Source organism: Epinephelus moara, chromosome 1 (genome assembly GCF_006386435.1).
Source record: "Epinephelus moara isolate mb chromosome 1, YSFRI_EMoa_1.0, whole genome shotgun sequence".
Taxonomy (NCBI): Eukaryota; Metazoa; Chordata; class Actinopteri; order Perciformes; family Serranidae; genus Epinephelus; species Epinephelus moara.
In genome coordinates this window covers 32212682-32228829 of record NC_065506.1, presented here as the reverse complement: position 1 = coordinate 32228829, position 16148 = coordinate 32212682, and the positions used below count along the sequence as shown (strand labels likewise).

At 38.5% G+C, this 16148-nt stretch overlaps 1 protein-coding gene across 1 annotated transcript; it reads right to left on the bottom strand.

The window, feature by feature from the left end:
• Positions 1-1724: 1724 nt before the first annotated feature.
• LOC126393218 (immunoglobulin-like domain-containing receptor 1) lies at positions 1725-10957 on the bottom strand. The gene is made up of 9 exons (XM_050049206.1): positions 10719-10957; positions 9928-10098; positions 8051-8200; positions 7186-7305; positions 6813-6959; positions 5532-5654; positions 5250-5425; positions 2993-3610; positions 1725-2867 (listed from the first exon to the last, which is right to left on the bottom strand). The coding sequence occupies exons 1-9, from the start codon at positions 10765-10767 to the stop codon at positions 2838-2840; spliced, it is 1584 nt and encodes a 527-aa protein (XP_049905163.1). The 5' UTR covers positions 10768-10957; the 3' UTR covers positions 1725-2837.
• Positions 10958-16148: the final 5191 nt, after the last annotated feature.

Genomic DNA, 16148 nt, shown 5'->3' with positions numbered 1-16148 from the left:
AATATTTTAACTAGCAGATTAACCAAATGACCAAGGTAATTCTTGTTTTTACCAAAGTACTGCAGTTTTAGAAGCTTTTAATTACACATAATTTTACTCCTATAGGGACCACACATACAGTTGGAAATTTATAAGATAAAGAAAATAAATGTGGAATGTTTTATGGATTCCACTCATTAAATCTGCCTTCTCTAGTACTTTTAAGAATTATGTGCAAAGGATGCATGTGTATATATTTGAGCGACTAAATCAGATTTCCAGGGGGTATTCTCATCACCTAATATAGCTGTTTGCACACTCTGTTGCATATTTGTGAACATTTACTAATGCAGTCTAATATAATTTAATATTAAATACATTTGACTTATATATTTTACCTGCAGTGTTGGAAGCTTTTAATTCCATATACTTTTACTCCTATCATGCACAACACATACAGTTGGAAATTTATTAGATAAAGAAAATAAATGTGAAATGTTTTATGGATTTAACTCTACACCCCCGCCCCCACAGGTCCTTACATGATGCCTTTGTGTTAAGCTACACATGAGGTCATTTTTCATGGGTGGTCCGGGTATTCTCATCACCTAATATCACTGTTTGCACACTTTGCGGGGCATATTTGTGAACATTTACTTAAACTAATGCGGTCTAATTTAATTCAATATCAATGGGTTTGTTAATGTGTTTTAACCAGCTGATTTCTAATTAACCAAATGACCAATGTAGCTCCATTTTTTTCAAAGTTATGTATTGTACACATCATTTACTCCACTTTCTACTCATGTAGGCCTACATCTACCTAAACCTAATGTGGTCTAAATATTAAATACTTTTGACTTCAAATATTTTAACTAGCAAATTTCTGTTTAACCAAATTACCATTGTAATTCTTCTTTTCACCAACTGCAGTACTGGAAGCTTTTAAATACACATACCAGTATTCTACTATTATATACTCTTATAAGGAACACATTATACCCTGCCAGTTTATTAGGTACAGTCTACATTTAGGCTTCCTCAAGCACTGTAGGCATACTTAATTAGGCTACACATTTTAAGGTACTTGTACTTTACTTATGCTACTTTATACTTCTACTCCACTACATTTCAGAGATAAATATTGTACATTTTACACCACACATACTGTTGGCTACCTACGTGTCAAAGTGTCAGGTTACTTATGTCACTCAGGCCTGAGGGATATAGGTTTGGTCATATGTTGACCGGGGCCTCAGCCAAAGCACATATTTAGCACCCGAGTTGCTTTTTAAAAGTTAAATGGAATATTTAGGAAAGAAAAAAATATCATAATTAAGGCTAGCTGTTGTCGAGAAAACTCAGAGTGGCGACATAAACCGGAGAAATGTTGCTCTTACTGAGGTTTCTACCATTTTTCCCTGCGTTAAAGGTTTTTTTGGGGGAGTTTTTCCTTATCGCTGTTAGGGTCCAAGTACAGAGGGATGTCCTGTGTTGTGAAGCCCTCCGAGGCGAATTGTAATTTGTGATACTGGGCGTTATAAATAAAATTGACTTGAAATAATGCCTTCAATTTCTTGGCTCAAAGTCTCAGAAAATATGTTGTGCTGCATGTGCAGTGATGACATTTTCTATACTGTAAACTTCACATGCAACTTCTGAGCCAACACAGACTATTTGTGTTTGGAAAACTATCAATTAAGTCAAAATTAAATGGAAATTAGAACAATAAACTGCTCTGTTGTACCCAAAACGTAAAAGGTTTATTTTCAATATAATTTATAAACACAAACTGACTGTACAGTGTAAAATACAAAGAAATAAAAATCCTTAAAAAAACATAAATGGCAAAGTCATCAACTTCGGTTCCACGTGTAAGTGTTTTTTTTTCTTCGTTCAGTGTGTATTTCTAAATATACCAGGGTACATGCGAAAGGGTTGAAAAGAAACAAGACAAGTTAACAGAGCTGTACATTAGAGAAAAAAGTAACAGTGAATAAGATCCTCAAATTGTGCTGACAACCGTAATATAAAAATTAAAACAAGTTTTGGGCATTATTGATATTAATTAATTTCGTACATCAGCAACACCTTGTAAATTTATTTACACACTGTTTACAGTTATTTATAAGCACTAAGTGTTCATGATATTGGCGCACACCTTTAAAATCATTAGTAAAAACAAATGTACTACAGTAACTTCAAGACATCCAGGAGATATCAGTTAACTATTTACAAAAAAATAACAAAAAGCTAAAAGCTAATTCTAACATTCACAAGAGTCTTTTCATATTTATGTGGGTCTAACAATAGTAATTCATATATTTACCGGCCCTGAGAGTTATTTCTTCTGCACTGAACGTTTATGGCTTCATCAATTATAAGAATTAACTATGTTACTGTCAAACAAATAAAGTTTTAAGAGGAGAAACATTCTTTAAATCGACATTTAAGAATAATCTAACAGGAGACTTTTAGTCTGAGTCAACTCAGAAGATTGTTATTACAATGATGAACCAGCAGAGGGGGGTAAATCTCAAAAACATCTGTTCAGCAGAAGACTTGCATAGTTTTCTTACATCACTATCTAAAAAAACAAACTACTTTTAGGCTACCAGATAGGTTTCGTTATGGACATCAAACATTTGCTTTACCACCTGCACACTTTAAAGATTATGCCAAAATTTTACGAATCGTTCTCCGAGCTTTTCACTTATCAAAAAGGTGCTAACACAGTTGGCTCATGATTCATTTCAATACATAAAAACGTTGGCATATTAAAGTTTACCAGTAGCCAGACAACAAGGCTCCCAGTTCTAGTGAGGCGTGCACGTTCTTTGAAACAGGTTCAGGAGGGCTCAGATGACGACACTGGTGCCACTGCGAGGCTGGAGAGACATACTAACTTTAGTGACTCAGGCTTTTTAAATAATGACTTTATGTTTGATTATTTGTGCGTTTGTCCTGATGTAAGTGCATCAGTGTGTGGCAACTAAAGAAGCGTGTGTCTTACAGAGTAGCGTTCATTCCTCCGTCCTCCTGGTTTCTTTCCAGGCTCGTACTCGGTGTAACTGGGAGGTTTGTCAACCCAGCCTCCACCTCCTCTCCTCCCTCCTCCTCCTCCTCTCCTGCTGCCCTCATCATCCGAGCTCCAGGATCCTCGCCCGGTGCGCCGTGATGCTGGAGGGGAGTAGTTTCCTCTGGACCTGCTGTCAAACAGGTCATCCCTGGAGCGAGAGCGGGGGCGGTCCATGCCGACATGTGGCCGGTTCTGACCCCGTCCGTCTAGTGACTCCTCGCTGTAGCTCCTGGGAACACCTCTGGACCGGGTGGGTGAGGGGTAACGCCTGCCCGCTGCTCCTCGCTCGTCACGACGGCCAAAGCCGCTGCGGCTGCTCTCGCTGGAGCTCGGGGGGCGAGTCTTGGGTGCGGGAGGTGGGATTCTACCCGGCTCTCTGATGGGTGGAAGTGTGATGACACGGCGCTCTGCGGGGCCGTCATCAAGGGCAGAGATCATGCTGGGAGGGCCGGGGGAAAATGGGACCGAGTGGTGCATGTGCTGGGGAGGAGGCATCTGCTGCATGTGCTGGGGAGGAGGTGGCATCTGTTGCATGTGCTGGGGTGGAGGTGGCTGGGTATGATGGGAGGATGACAGCAAAAGAAAAAGAAAATACAAATGAGAACAGCTGATTTCCGATTTGGTTGGTCAAAAGATCTTACAAACTAATTCTAACTGAGCATAAACCAACCCTAACTCGGCCATGACTTCTACATAATCAGCCAAAACATTAAGCCCACTGACAAGTTAAGTAAATATCATTGATCATCTCGTTACAATGCAATGTTCTGCTGGGAAACTTGGGGTCCTGGCATTCATGTAGCTGCCACTTGACATGCACCACCAGTGGTGTAGTGGTAGCTGATGAGGTGAGTGTACTACTAGGTACACAGGTAGATTACAGAGGAGGAGGTTGGTATACTCTGCTACATATTCCAATAGGTTTCTGGCTGATAGGTGGGTATACTGTCAATGCCCAGAAAAAGAGGTGGGTATACCCCATACACCCGGTTATACCCTCCACTACACGACTGCGTACACCCTAATGTCAGCGACTATGTGCCATGCCAAACTGCAAAAACTGCTCATGAATTGTCTGAGAGCCATGACAAAAAGCTAAAAGGGTGTTGATCTGGCCTGCAAATTCCCCATATCCAAATCAGTTTGAGCATTCCTGGGATGTGCTGGTTCCCCACCTCACCCACAGGACTCACAGGATCTGCCTCCAACTTGTGTCAATGCCTCAACAAGTTAAAGCCAAGTCTGATACCTCTTGTGTACTGGCACATCTCACGGATGCTTGATCAGATTGAGACCTGGCTAATTTGGAAGTCAGGTCAACACCATGAGCTCTTTGTCACGTTCCTCAGACCATTCATGTACAGTTTTTACAGTGTGGCATAACACAATGTCCTGTATGGCATCCACGTGAATGCCAGCACCCAAAGTTTCCAAACAGAAGACTGTATCGTAACAAGATGATCAACATTTTTCACTTGACCTACAATGGGTTTGATGGTTTAGCTTATCGGTGTACCGGCCACCACAACTCATCTACTGCCTTGACAATGATGAGTAACTTAAATACATACTATGCAGAATTTTCCTAAAAAACAATGTACAGACTCAAACAACAGTAATCCCCCACAATCATCACTTATGACCCACTAGAAGTGTGTGGCAGTGTATTTCCTGTAGAGACTCTGCCCATTTCCTGTATTTTCTTAGCTTCTTCTTATCTTCTGTGTTCGTGGCGTTTATTGGGACGCAGCCCCGCAGCACTCAGGTGAGGTCAGGGGTTAATAAAAAAGGCAAAAACCAGGTGCCAGAACACCAAAATGTCAAAACACAAATACAGCGAGGCCAATCGTGAAACAAGAGTGAATCTGACGTTGGGTTTTACTTTCACTTTCGCTGGTGAGCATGTTCACATAGTGTACCTGTACCTTTAAATCACATTAAAAACTCAAAAAATGCATTCTCAGCGCTCCGCATCGATTTAAACAATATAAATATATATTTTACTTCTAAAAACTCAGAATATACATCCTGTCTGGCCCCCAAAAAGAAGGTAAAAATACTACAACAAAGCAAACAGGAACAGCGGCAGCAAATGTTTACATATAAACAGCTGTAAATGATAATATGGCAAAAACAATCTGATGCTCTTCTGTTTACATAAACACATTTGAGAACGTGGGCAGTTACGTACCTGCAGCAGGGGACTGGTCATGTCCATCCCCCTCACCTGGCTCTCCAGGTAATCAAGCATGTGATTGGTGTTGGCAGGGGTGTGGTTACCGCTGGGAGGGGGCATGCTGTAAGCTGAGGACTGAGGAGGAGGGAGGGGCATGGGCTTCAGAGGGATGCTCTTCCCTGAAACAGATCCTGGAGGGATCAAAACAAAATAAGGTTATTTATCTAAAGACATTTGTGGACGCCACAGTGTGCTCATGATGTGTGTGGGTGTGTGTGTGTGTGTGTGTGTGTGTACCTGGGTAGAGCAGCGGGTTCATCTGGGAGGAGGCATGGGTCATTGGTGCATATATTGGCTGTCCTCCTGCCCAGGGAGCCATGGCCCTCTGAGCCTCCTTCATCATACGATGCTGCATCACAGCTGTAAAAGGAGCACAGCACATTCTCTCATATCTATCAATACAGGAAGGATTTCTCTTCTCTGAGTACACAGGCTATTTATCTGCACTCTGGCTGGCATGGTTTTAAGGACTTTTATTTCACAAACAACAAATGTGGGATACGTCACACCGAGAGATTTCCAAAGCATCATTTCCTGTCCGTACTAGCCATTAAAAGATCCCTTCCTAACATGATTTCAATGTATATGATGGAGACACAGATCGTGTTTTGTATATATACACATTGCATCATATTTTTCGAACATTTTTTTTTACATTTTATTTTGACAAAAATATTTCAGACATTTTACTGATATTTTTTAAATATTTTACTAATATTTTCTGGATAATTTATCAATTCTTTCTGGACATTTTACAAATATATTCCCAACATTTTATTTTTAATATTTTGCAGATACATTAATAATATTTTTCACACAATTTACAAATATTCTTTGGACATTTTACTACTATTTTCTGACATTTGTTTTGTCATTTTACTAATATTTTTTCAGACATTTTATTACAAAAATTGTGGACATTTTACTAATATTTTTTTTACATTGTTCTAACACTAAAAATTTTTAAGCATTTTGCAAATATATTGTGGACATTTTTCTGTCATTGTACTCCTACTTTTTTAAACCTTTTACTAATATTTTTCAGACATTTTATAAAAATATGTGGACATTTTACTAATATTTTTGTGAAATTTTATTTCCCTTAAATGATGAAACTATTAAGGTCAAAATATACATTTTTTTCTCTCCCAAGTTGTCCTGTTGTTTGTCTTCCACATAATTTTGACAAAATTGGATATGAATTTAGTACTTTTCCACATCCGACTCCCACTTCTTGGAAGTCAGAGCATCCTTTAAGCTCCAGCAAGGACAATTTCCTATTCAATTCGATTTTAATTTTATTTATAAAGCCCATTATCACAAATCACAATTTGCCTCAGAGGGCTTTATAGCATACGACTTCCCTCTGTCCTTGGACCCTCACAGCGGATGAGGAAAAACTCTAAAAAAAAAATGGTTGAAACCTCAGGAGGAGCAACTGAGGAGAGATCCCTCGTCCAGGACGGACAGCCGTGCAATAGATGTCATGGAATTTCTAAATGGTGCTTTACTCTGTACCTTTTTCTGGACAGCAGCATTGCTGCGGGCAGCAGGGACAGCGAACATAGCAGCAGCATCTCTGAGGGCAGCACTGGCAGCAGCACACACACAAGAGGATGATCAGGAGGAGGGCTCCGATGATGATGAACAACACTACTAACCAGTCTGAGAGAGGAGAGGAAGAGACATGATTATTGTGGTGTACAAGCAGATGCAAGGTAACTTTTAAATCTGGATTTTTGTCTCTGATTTTATAATAGCTCATAACAGCAAACCTTAATGCCACACACATTTAGGTTCAAACAGATCAACAGTATAGAAATGCACTATTTGAGGCGACAATAAAATCAGCGAGTGTGTGTTTGACCATGTTTTTCTCTTTGTTTCTTACGATAAACGATGAGTTTGACTTCTTTGTCTGAGTCTCCAGAGGTGTCTCCAGCAGCATCAACAGAGCAGAAGTACACCCCGTTATCCCACCACATCACCTCATTGATCACCAGGTCTGCCTCTGCGCGCGCGCGCACACACACACACACACACACACACAAACACAAACACAACTGCAATTAAACAGCGGTCAAGTTACTGCTGAAGCTATTTTTTTAAACAATCAAATTCTCTCCTTGTACTAAGCTAGAGCTACACATTAGCTTGATTCCACCTCATATTTTGCATTAGCAATTAATCTGTGGATTATTTTCCTAATTATTAATGATATGTTGAGTTTATAAAATGTCAGAAAATATTGGAAAATGCCTGTCATCATTTCCCAGAGATCAGTAACAGAATTTCTACTTTCTCTGACCAACAATGCAAAACACAAAAACATATTCACTTAACTAGAGGACCAAGAAAACCACCAAATATTGGCAATGGCCACAGCCAGCAATTAAAAAACCCCTCAAATGAATAATCAATTATCGAAGTTGTTACAGATTCAGTTTGTTGATCTACTGATTGATTGTTTGACTGATAATTTCAGCTCAATTATCAAGTATAAACAGGCAAAATAACAGATGAACCAAATAATTATTATTGAGGATAATAAAGTGTTTGAGTTCTTTGGTTCTTAAAACAACATTTAGTCTCAAGACACTGGCATAGTTTCGTTCTTTTTTAATTCAGTTTTACTTATAAAGCCCTATGTTCTCTGACTCTCACAGCGAATGAGGAAAATCTCCCAAAAATTATCAAAAACGATTCTTGTCATTACTGAGTTGAGCCTGAGGCAAATAGCGTCTGCATGAACTCACTGTTTTGGATGGTGATCCTGCGTTCACGGTACTCTGCTCCCAGTGTCGGCTCACTGCTTCCTCTCTTTTGGATTACTGTGCGCACCGTCCGCTGACGGTCTGGACAGTCATTCGATGGGTCCTGTCCCAACTGTAGCGCAGACTGGTACGCTGCAAAACCAAAGTTCCCATTAAAACAAAAAAATGACACTGTTGCCAGTCATTTGATGACCACATCTACTCCTTCTTCTTTGTATACCTCTGTGCTTGGTCCATTCGTTGGTCGAGACTGAAATATCTCAACACATACAGGATGGATTGACTTTGTTCAGGGGTTCATAATATCCAGAGGATGAATCCTAGACTGACAGTCCTGAAATGTTTTCGTTCCACGACGTGCTTTACATGGTTGAACAAACCAAACTTTGTTTTAAAGAGTACTGTATAAATTATTTTATCATTATTATTTATTATTACAACACAGATTCTAAAAAAAAGTTGGGACTCTTGTACAACGTACACAGAACGCAATGATTTGCAGAGGAAATAAGTGTTCAACATTTTTTTCATTAAACATATTTCCAATGCAGCTATTTGCATGAAATTTAGACCGCAGGCTGATATCATCTCAATAAACTTATACAGATAAAGAAATCATCACATTCTAATCGATAAAAATCATGAGCAACAAAATGGAATGACTACTTTATTTTATTTATCGATTTAGAATTACACACTTTTATTTCAAACTCTTGTTCTTACTTCTTATAATTCTCTATTCTTTACATCAGAGCAACTGTAAAAAAAAATATATATATATATAATTTTCCTGCGGGGATCAATAAAGTATTTCTGATTCTGATTCTGAAAAAGTACTGAACACACTAACTGAAATTTGTTAATACTTGGAGAAGTCTTTGTTTGCATCACCAGCCTGAAGATGCTTCCTGTATGACGATGCTTATCTTGACCAATTCTCCAAAACAGAGAGTCTTTAAATCTTGAATAATTTGGCAGGCTTGCTTGTGAATCTTGAGATAATTTGACTTTCAAAACTTTACCTACAGCTGATGCACCTGTGCACTCAGTCCCCAAACGCTAACTGAGTGTTGTTTAAAAAATAAAGGTGGTGTTGCAAATTCAGGAAGAGTGTATTTCCAGGAATAATCACAATACTAATACATTTTATGACTAGAGCGCTTTTCACAGTACTAAAAGACGCTTTACACTGGTTTAAAACTATCACAAAATAGACTAGAATAAAATACACACAACAACATTCACACATTAAAAGCCGTTTTAAAAAGATGTGTTTCGAGCAGTAATTTGAGCTGGGACAGGTCAGTGCAGCCTCAAAGATGTTTGGGGCGAGACAAATACTAAAGAGCAAAAAAACAAAGTTCTTCAGTCTGAATCTTTGTATTGTATTTTTGTAAGATTTTGCCTTTGTACTGTAGTGAAATGAATGTAGGTCAAGAAATATTTGCAGATAATTGCGCTCTGTCTAAATGTTTACCCAGCGTCTCAACTCTTTTGGAATCGTGGTTGTACTTGTCACATACACAAGAATAATGTGTACTGGGAAGCAGTGTGAGAATAATAAGAAATATAGATTGAAAATTTAGAAATATATGCACGTCACAACTGCAGCTATATAATAAATAGTGTAAATGTGCAGGGCAGTACAGACAGTTGGAGCCTACAGCTAAAACACCATCTTAATTAGGCTGACTACATATTGGAAGTTTATCGTCTGGCAATGATGAATATTTGGAGCAAACATGAGACCATTCATATGAGCATGATGCCTCTGTTTCATGTCAGCAGCACAGCTCAGTGAGGAGTGACAGTATACAGTGAGACCTCTGCTGTGTTTTGGTGTGTGTGTTGTGTGTTACCTGTGGAGTAGTACTCCAGCACGGGGTCCTTGCAGAAGGACTTGTACCTCCAGGTGACCAGAACATCTTGAAGGTTTGCAGAGGTGGAGTAGTCGCAGCGGAGGGTGACTGAGGCAAACAGAGCTGTGCTGCGCTCCTGCTGAGGAACAATCACCTGAATACACACCGACACTGCAGGCAGGCAGAGAAAACAAACACTCTGTCACCAACAGTAGTGTGTGTATATGAGTAACAAGACATACATCTTCCTCATGTGCTGGGAAAGAAGCTGGCCATTTAGAGGGACTTTAATGTTGCCAGAGAAGTCAAGAAGGAAAAGTGTGGTCAGCCTGAAAAAATGTGTGTGAGGGTTTCTCTCAGCCGCGGAGTTCATTTCAAAGTGGTAGAACCAGAAAAACAGGTGACACAAAGACAGGAAATGGTTTACTGTGAAACTACCAACCAAACATTCAGAAGCTGGGATGAAACCTGTGGAGATAATCTGCCCCTCAGTGTGGACTGTGGGTCTTTAAACTGAGCTGGAGGACTTTAAAAATCATAGGCTACAGATTTTAAAATCAAATAGACACAAGTAAAAGCCCAAAATTGTTTGTCTATGTTAGGTTCATCTTGACAGGTATACACAGTGTAGCAGGCCGACTGTCATGGTGTCACATAGGCTAAACATGTGACCGATACCTCCTGTTCGGTTAGTTTTAATCGATATTTCGACAAACTTTCAGCTCATAAACAAGTTAAGTCGACTTGTTTCAAAGCAACACGAAGCCAGTATGTAAAGAAATGTAAATTACCTTTGAGAAGCGACAGCAGGAGACACGCCGCAGCTAATCTCCGCATCATGACATAGATAAAAATGAAAAAACAAACTCCGGCTGCGAATGAAAAGTGTGAAAAAACTCCTCAGACAGCAAAAAAAAGATGAGAAATTAAAAAACGAACAAACAGCAGCCTTATCTAACCTCAGCGTTAAGCACCACGGTTCATTGTGTCGTCCTGAGCTGAGTGTTTGCGGTTAATACCTGCAGTCATCTCTGACCACACCCCGAAACACAGGTGGATTCAACCTGTGACGTCAGCGCGTACACAGAAATCCCCCCCTGTAAACAATGGGCTGTTTTATTTCTCCTTTTATTCACATTTATTCTGGACGGATGTGCCAAATTCACAAAGAGGAAAATGGGCACTAAAGGACAAATTGATGTTATATTATGTATTAAATGGGATGGATATTGTTACCTGTTTTATTCAGCTCCTAAACAACTTCAGAGGAAGCAATAAATGAAATAAGCTCTGAAAATACAGTGGGAAAAGGACTCGGGCCCCACCTTTGAAGAAGATGAGTGGGATAAAATTATTGGGGTTACAAAGGAGGTTTTCAGAGATATCACAGTAAGGTTGCATAATGAATGAATGAATTAATAATTTGACTAATTTTATTTCATTTAATTGTTTTTACATTCATTTTAATTCTTTGTTTTTTCAAATATTTTTATTTTATTTTATTTATTTTACATACATCTGGAGAAATGATAATTATTTCACACACATTTTCTCACAGTCAATAACCAAAAAAGAAATAGGCTGAAGCCCAACGCTTATTTTTGGCTGTCCTATATCAACCAAAGGATAACCCAGAATATCAACTATACCAAAGACAGGGAATTAATAATAGATTAACAATTAAATACATTATCCACTATTTTTTATTATTATCATTTTTAAAAATATTTATTTATGTATTTATTTATTTATTATTATTATTATTATTATTATTATAATTTACAATTGATTTAAGGCTTTTTTTTTAAAACTCAACAGAGAGCTACACAATTTCAGATCAGCACAGAGTCCATTCAATAACTTCACTCCCAAAACTGAAACACGTTTGTATTTTACATTAGCTCTCACTTTACATGTTTCATAAATAAACAATCCTATTAAATTATCATTTCCTTCTTTTAATTAAAACAAAGAATACAGATAGGAAGGTTTCTGTTGACAACTCGAAAAAGTATTTCCAAAGTTTTTAAATACACAGTGTAATCACAAGTGTTATTCTGAGGGCTCTTTTCTGATGTTTAATTAAAGCATCTATATTTGTTTTACATGTACATGTCCCCAGAGCTCAGCACAGTGGGACATGTACGGCATTACAAGTGAACAACACAATATATACAAACATTTTGTATGTAACAACTCCCTTGTCTTATAAAACAGCAATTATTCAGATAGTTTCCATTTCATATGTTCTATGTGTGGCTTACAACAAAGTTTATGATCTATAATAGTGCCCACATTTTTTTCACATACTCTTTTAATTTTTAAAAGCTAAAACACATGATACAAAACAAGATAAAATGATTACAACCATCAGTTAAGAAGAAGCCACCGAGGATTCTGAGACCTGTGATCATAAATTTCTCCTAATGATTATTTAATATTATGAATATGTTATAATAAGCAAAATACCCTTTTAAATATGTTCCTTTGTTGATATCAGACACAGCAGACAGTGTTAGTTTGGTTTCATGCACTCATGCAAGACAAGGGTGTAGTTCTAAAGTACAGCCACTAGGTGTCAGCCTAAACTTGTTTTATCTGAGCTTCATTATTGTGTGTTTCCAGTTTGAGTCTTTATTTCTCCACAGTTTACACTATAAAACCGAGCTGTTTATTCCCTACAGGAAAGCAGCTTTTTAAAAGTATGCTCCTTTAATTATAAAACTGGGGGTTAATCTGCACATGAATGAGACTACTGCAGTGTGTTGTGCTCAAGTGTCTCCTGAGTCCTTCAGACTGTCAGACTGTTTCCCTCTGAGCACACCCACTCTGCACCTGCAGCCCTTCAGAGCTCTTTTATTTTCCTGGAAGCTCCTGCCAAGATCCACTCTGTGTTTCCTACTCATTCTCCCTTATATCCTGTTCTCCTGCCGAGGCCTTACAGTGCAGACACCAGTGCACCATTATTATGCATCTGATTTTATACAGTAGAAATGTAAACACTGAGAAGATGTCGGCTTGTGAGCAATTTGCTAGTTAATTTAAATCCAAATCCACTGCAGCTACTTTATCTGCCTGGAGCCATATCAGGAGCACTGACAGGACATTTCACACTAAAAACAACTGTCACTAAAACACCAGCACACAAGTAATAGAGAAGTTGGTTTTAACACACATGACTCTACTTTTATTTTATAAAATGTAATTAATATAACTTTTTCACAGATTAATCTATAATGAAGTGCAGTGAAATGGCAGCTCTGATTTAAATAGTGCTCGGTGGAAGGTAAAAGAACACGAGGTGCTTGCACTTGACTTGAGTAATTCTGTTTTACGCTACTTTTTATTTCAAATAATATACTTTTTACTCTACAATTATGTGACAGCTATGGTTACAAATCACTTTGCAGAGTCAGATTACTAACACAAAATATTATCAATTAATAAATCATGATGTATAATTGTAGAGTAATATATAAACTAAAGACTAGCCCCACCTTTTGCTGCAACATTAAAGTGATGCTAACACATGAATGCATCAATAATCCAGTTATATATGGGGGTACTCATTCCTGTGGCATTTATACATTGTGGTATTGCTACTTACTTAAAGGGACAGTTCACTTCAAGATCAAAAATATATATTTCCCCTCTTGTCTCTAGTGCTATTTATCAGCCTCAGATCACTGGAGACCAAAGTATCCATGAATGAAGTCCAGAGTCTGAGGTAAAAAAAAGAGCAGCCTATATATTGTTAGAGGTCAGTCGAATCATTTCATTGTTTCAGGGCTCTACTTCCACTGGTTTTAAAACAGACACTAACAAACACAGATCGTTTGCACATTAAACACATGATTTTAGCAGGATTTTATTTTAGTCCGCAGTGACAGTGTTGCCACTTCACACTCTGATTCTATCTCTGCAGCTCAAAATAATGACACACCTGTGTAATGACAACTAGGAAAAAAAGATAATATCTTATTAGTAAAATAATCCACACACTGTTAATTGGCTTATTATAAATGCCACATTTGGGTCAGACAGACCTCATCAGTCATTAACTACTTTTCCACTCTTTACTCCAGCAGCAGAAACAGTCTGGTGTTACTTTAAAGTGTTTTATGTGACATATACAGAGTTGTTTTGTCATCACTCAACTAAATAGCAAAATATACTCTACACTAATGTCACATATAACCTAGTGATACCTACACGTAATGAAAGTCCAAGCTGATGGTTTATGGAGTGTAGTTCCTTAGAAAGACAGTAGTTCCTTATAAATGTATGACTAAGATAATGAACACCATGATGTGTTATCTATTGGAAGTCATACACCGAAAGCTTCAGCTCACCTGCTTCTTTAGTACTGTGTGTGTGAGTGTGTGGTTTGATCAGATTTGACTGACAATAAGTAGTTCTGATTGGTGCACAAAATGAGACCCGTTCACTCTGAACCAGTGAGGGAATCATATGAAAACAAACCTTTTATTCTACGGTGCATGGTGATGTCATATTTCACTGCTGATGCCTCTGTAAAGCCCAGGAGGGAGTTGCTCGACAACATTCCTGACATACTCTCAAGCTGAGTGGTCAGTGTCCTAACTGATCCCTCCCATCACAAACATACAGTGCAGCAGCTCAGATGACAGACAGGAAACACATAAACAAAAAGTGATTAATTGTGAATGTTATGAAAATAATCCCTCCAGCTGTGTTTCATCATCTAATCATCACATTGTACAAGTAAATCCTGCATTCAAGTCCTTTCTCAAGTAGGAAGCTCAAGCACAGAAGTTTCATCGTGTGAAGAGCTCATTGAATGAGTGAAGTATACTCTCAAACAATATAAAATGCAAGTCTCCTTCAAAAACAATCCAAGGCACACAAAATTAAAATGCCTTTATTTTACATGGCAGTACTGATTAAACAGACAGACATGTTGCAACACGTCCTCATCAGGCTCATTGTCTGCTGTAGCTCACACGCCTGTGTTAGGTTACACTAATGAGTGAGAGGAAGGAAGTGATACACCAATAGAAAGGAGGGAGAGGATTGCACCTGTATGCGACTACTACTAAGACCCAGCAGCGCTTCTGCTCCTTTGTCTTCGCTATCATCAGTGAATGTTGTAAGGTAAAACACCACGTCATCTCCCATTTTGTTTATTTGGGATTTATATAATGACAAACTACTTAAAAGCTTTGCTCGCTGTATCAAAAGTAAAAGTGCTTATATAGAAAATGGCCCCAGGGTATGACATCGCTAGATTGTTATTACTACTCTTATTATGTGGCAGAGTGGTGCAGTGGTTAGCATTGTCGCCTCACAGCAGGAGGGTTCCTGGTTCGACCCCTGGGTTGGGAGCTCGAACCCGGGGGCACCCTTCTGTGTGTTCTCTCCGACACAGCATGGGTTTTCTCCAGGTACTCCGGCTTCCTCCTACAGTCCAGGCATGAATGGTTGTCTATCTCCATGTGTTAGCCCAACCTGTGCCCCGCATCCCGCCCAATCTCAGCTGGGATAGGCTCCAGCCCCCCACCCCCGCGACCCTCAACAGGATAAGCGGTATGGAAAATGAATGAATGAGTGCTGAATGTAGAGCCAAATTTAAAGGTCCAGTGTGTAGGATATAGCGGCATCTAGTGACAAGGTTGCATAACTGAAACTTTCCCATGAGCCAAGCAGGTGAAAAAACTAAGGTGGCATACAGGCAAACACTGACACTATCCAGATCCAGTGTTTGGTGTGTCCTTTGTGGGCTACTGTAGAACAACTTATAAGACTCTGTGAGAGAGGACCTGCTTCATTTGTAGATATAAGAGGCTCATTCTACGGTAACAAAAACACAATACTTATTTTCAGGTGATTATACACTAATGAAAACATACCTATGAAAATTATATGCCTCTAAATCCTACACACTGGACCTTTCGCTAGTTTATATACTGTTGGGAAGTTAAGTAACTAGTAAATATAACTCTCGAAAAAGTATAAAGTAGCAGAAAACACTAAATATTCAAGTACAACTGTATCTGAATTATACTCAGGTACAGTTGAATAAATATCTTGAGCCTAATCAATCTAAAACATCCTAAATACAAAGACCAATAAGCTGAAACACAACCCGTGTTTCATTACTCCTGCTCAGCTTCTTTGTTGAGACGATGGAAAGATGAACACTTCTGGTCTCTATGTTCGTGTGTCATGCCGATAAATAAATA

Bases quoted from the DNA above. Each gene is read 5' to 3' on its own strand.
- LOC126393218 (XM_050049206.1), bottom strand. From the start codon at position 10,767: ATGATGCGGAGATTAGCTGCGGCGTGTCTCCTGCTGTCGCTTCTCAAA. The intron at 10,099-10,718 runs GTAATTTACATT...GCCTGCCTGCAG, and splicing joins CCTGCTGTCGCTTCTCAAAG to TGTCGGTGTGTATTCAGGTG. The intron at 5,426-5,531 runs GTACACACACAC...TGATCCCTCCAG, and splicing joins GAACCCGCTGCTCTACCCAG to GATCTGTTTCAGGGAAGAGC.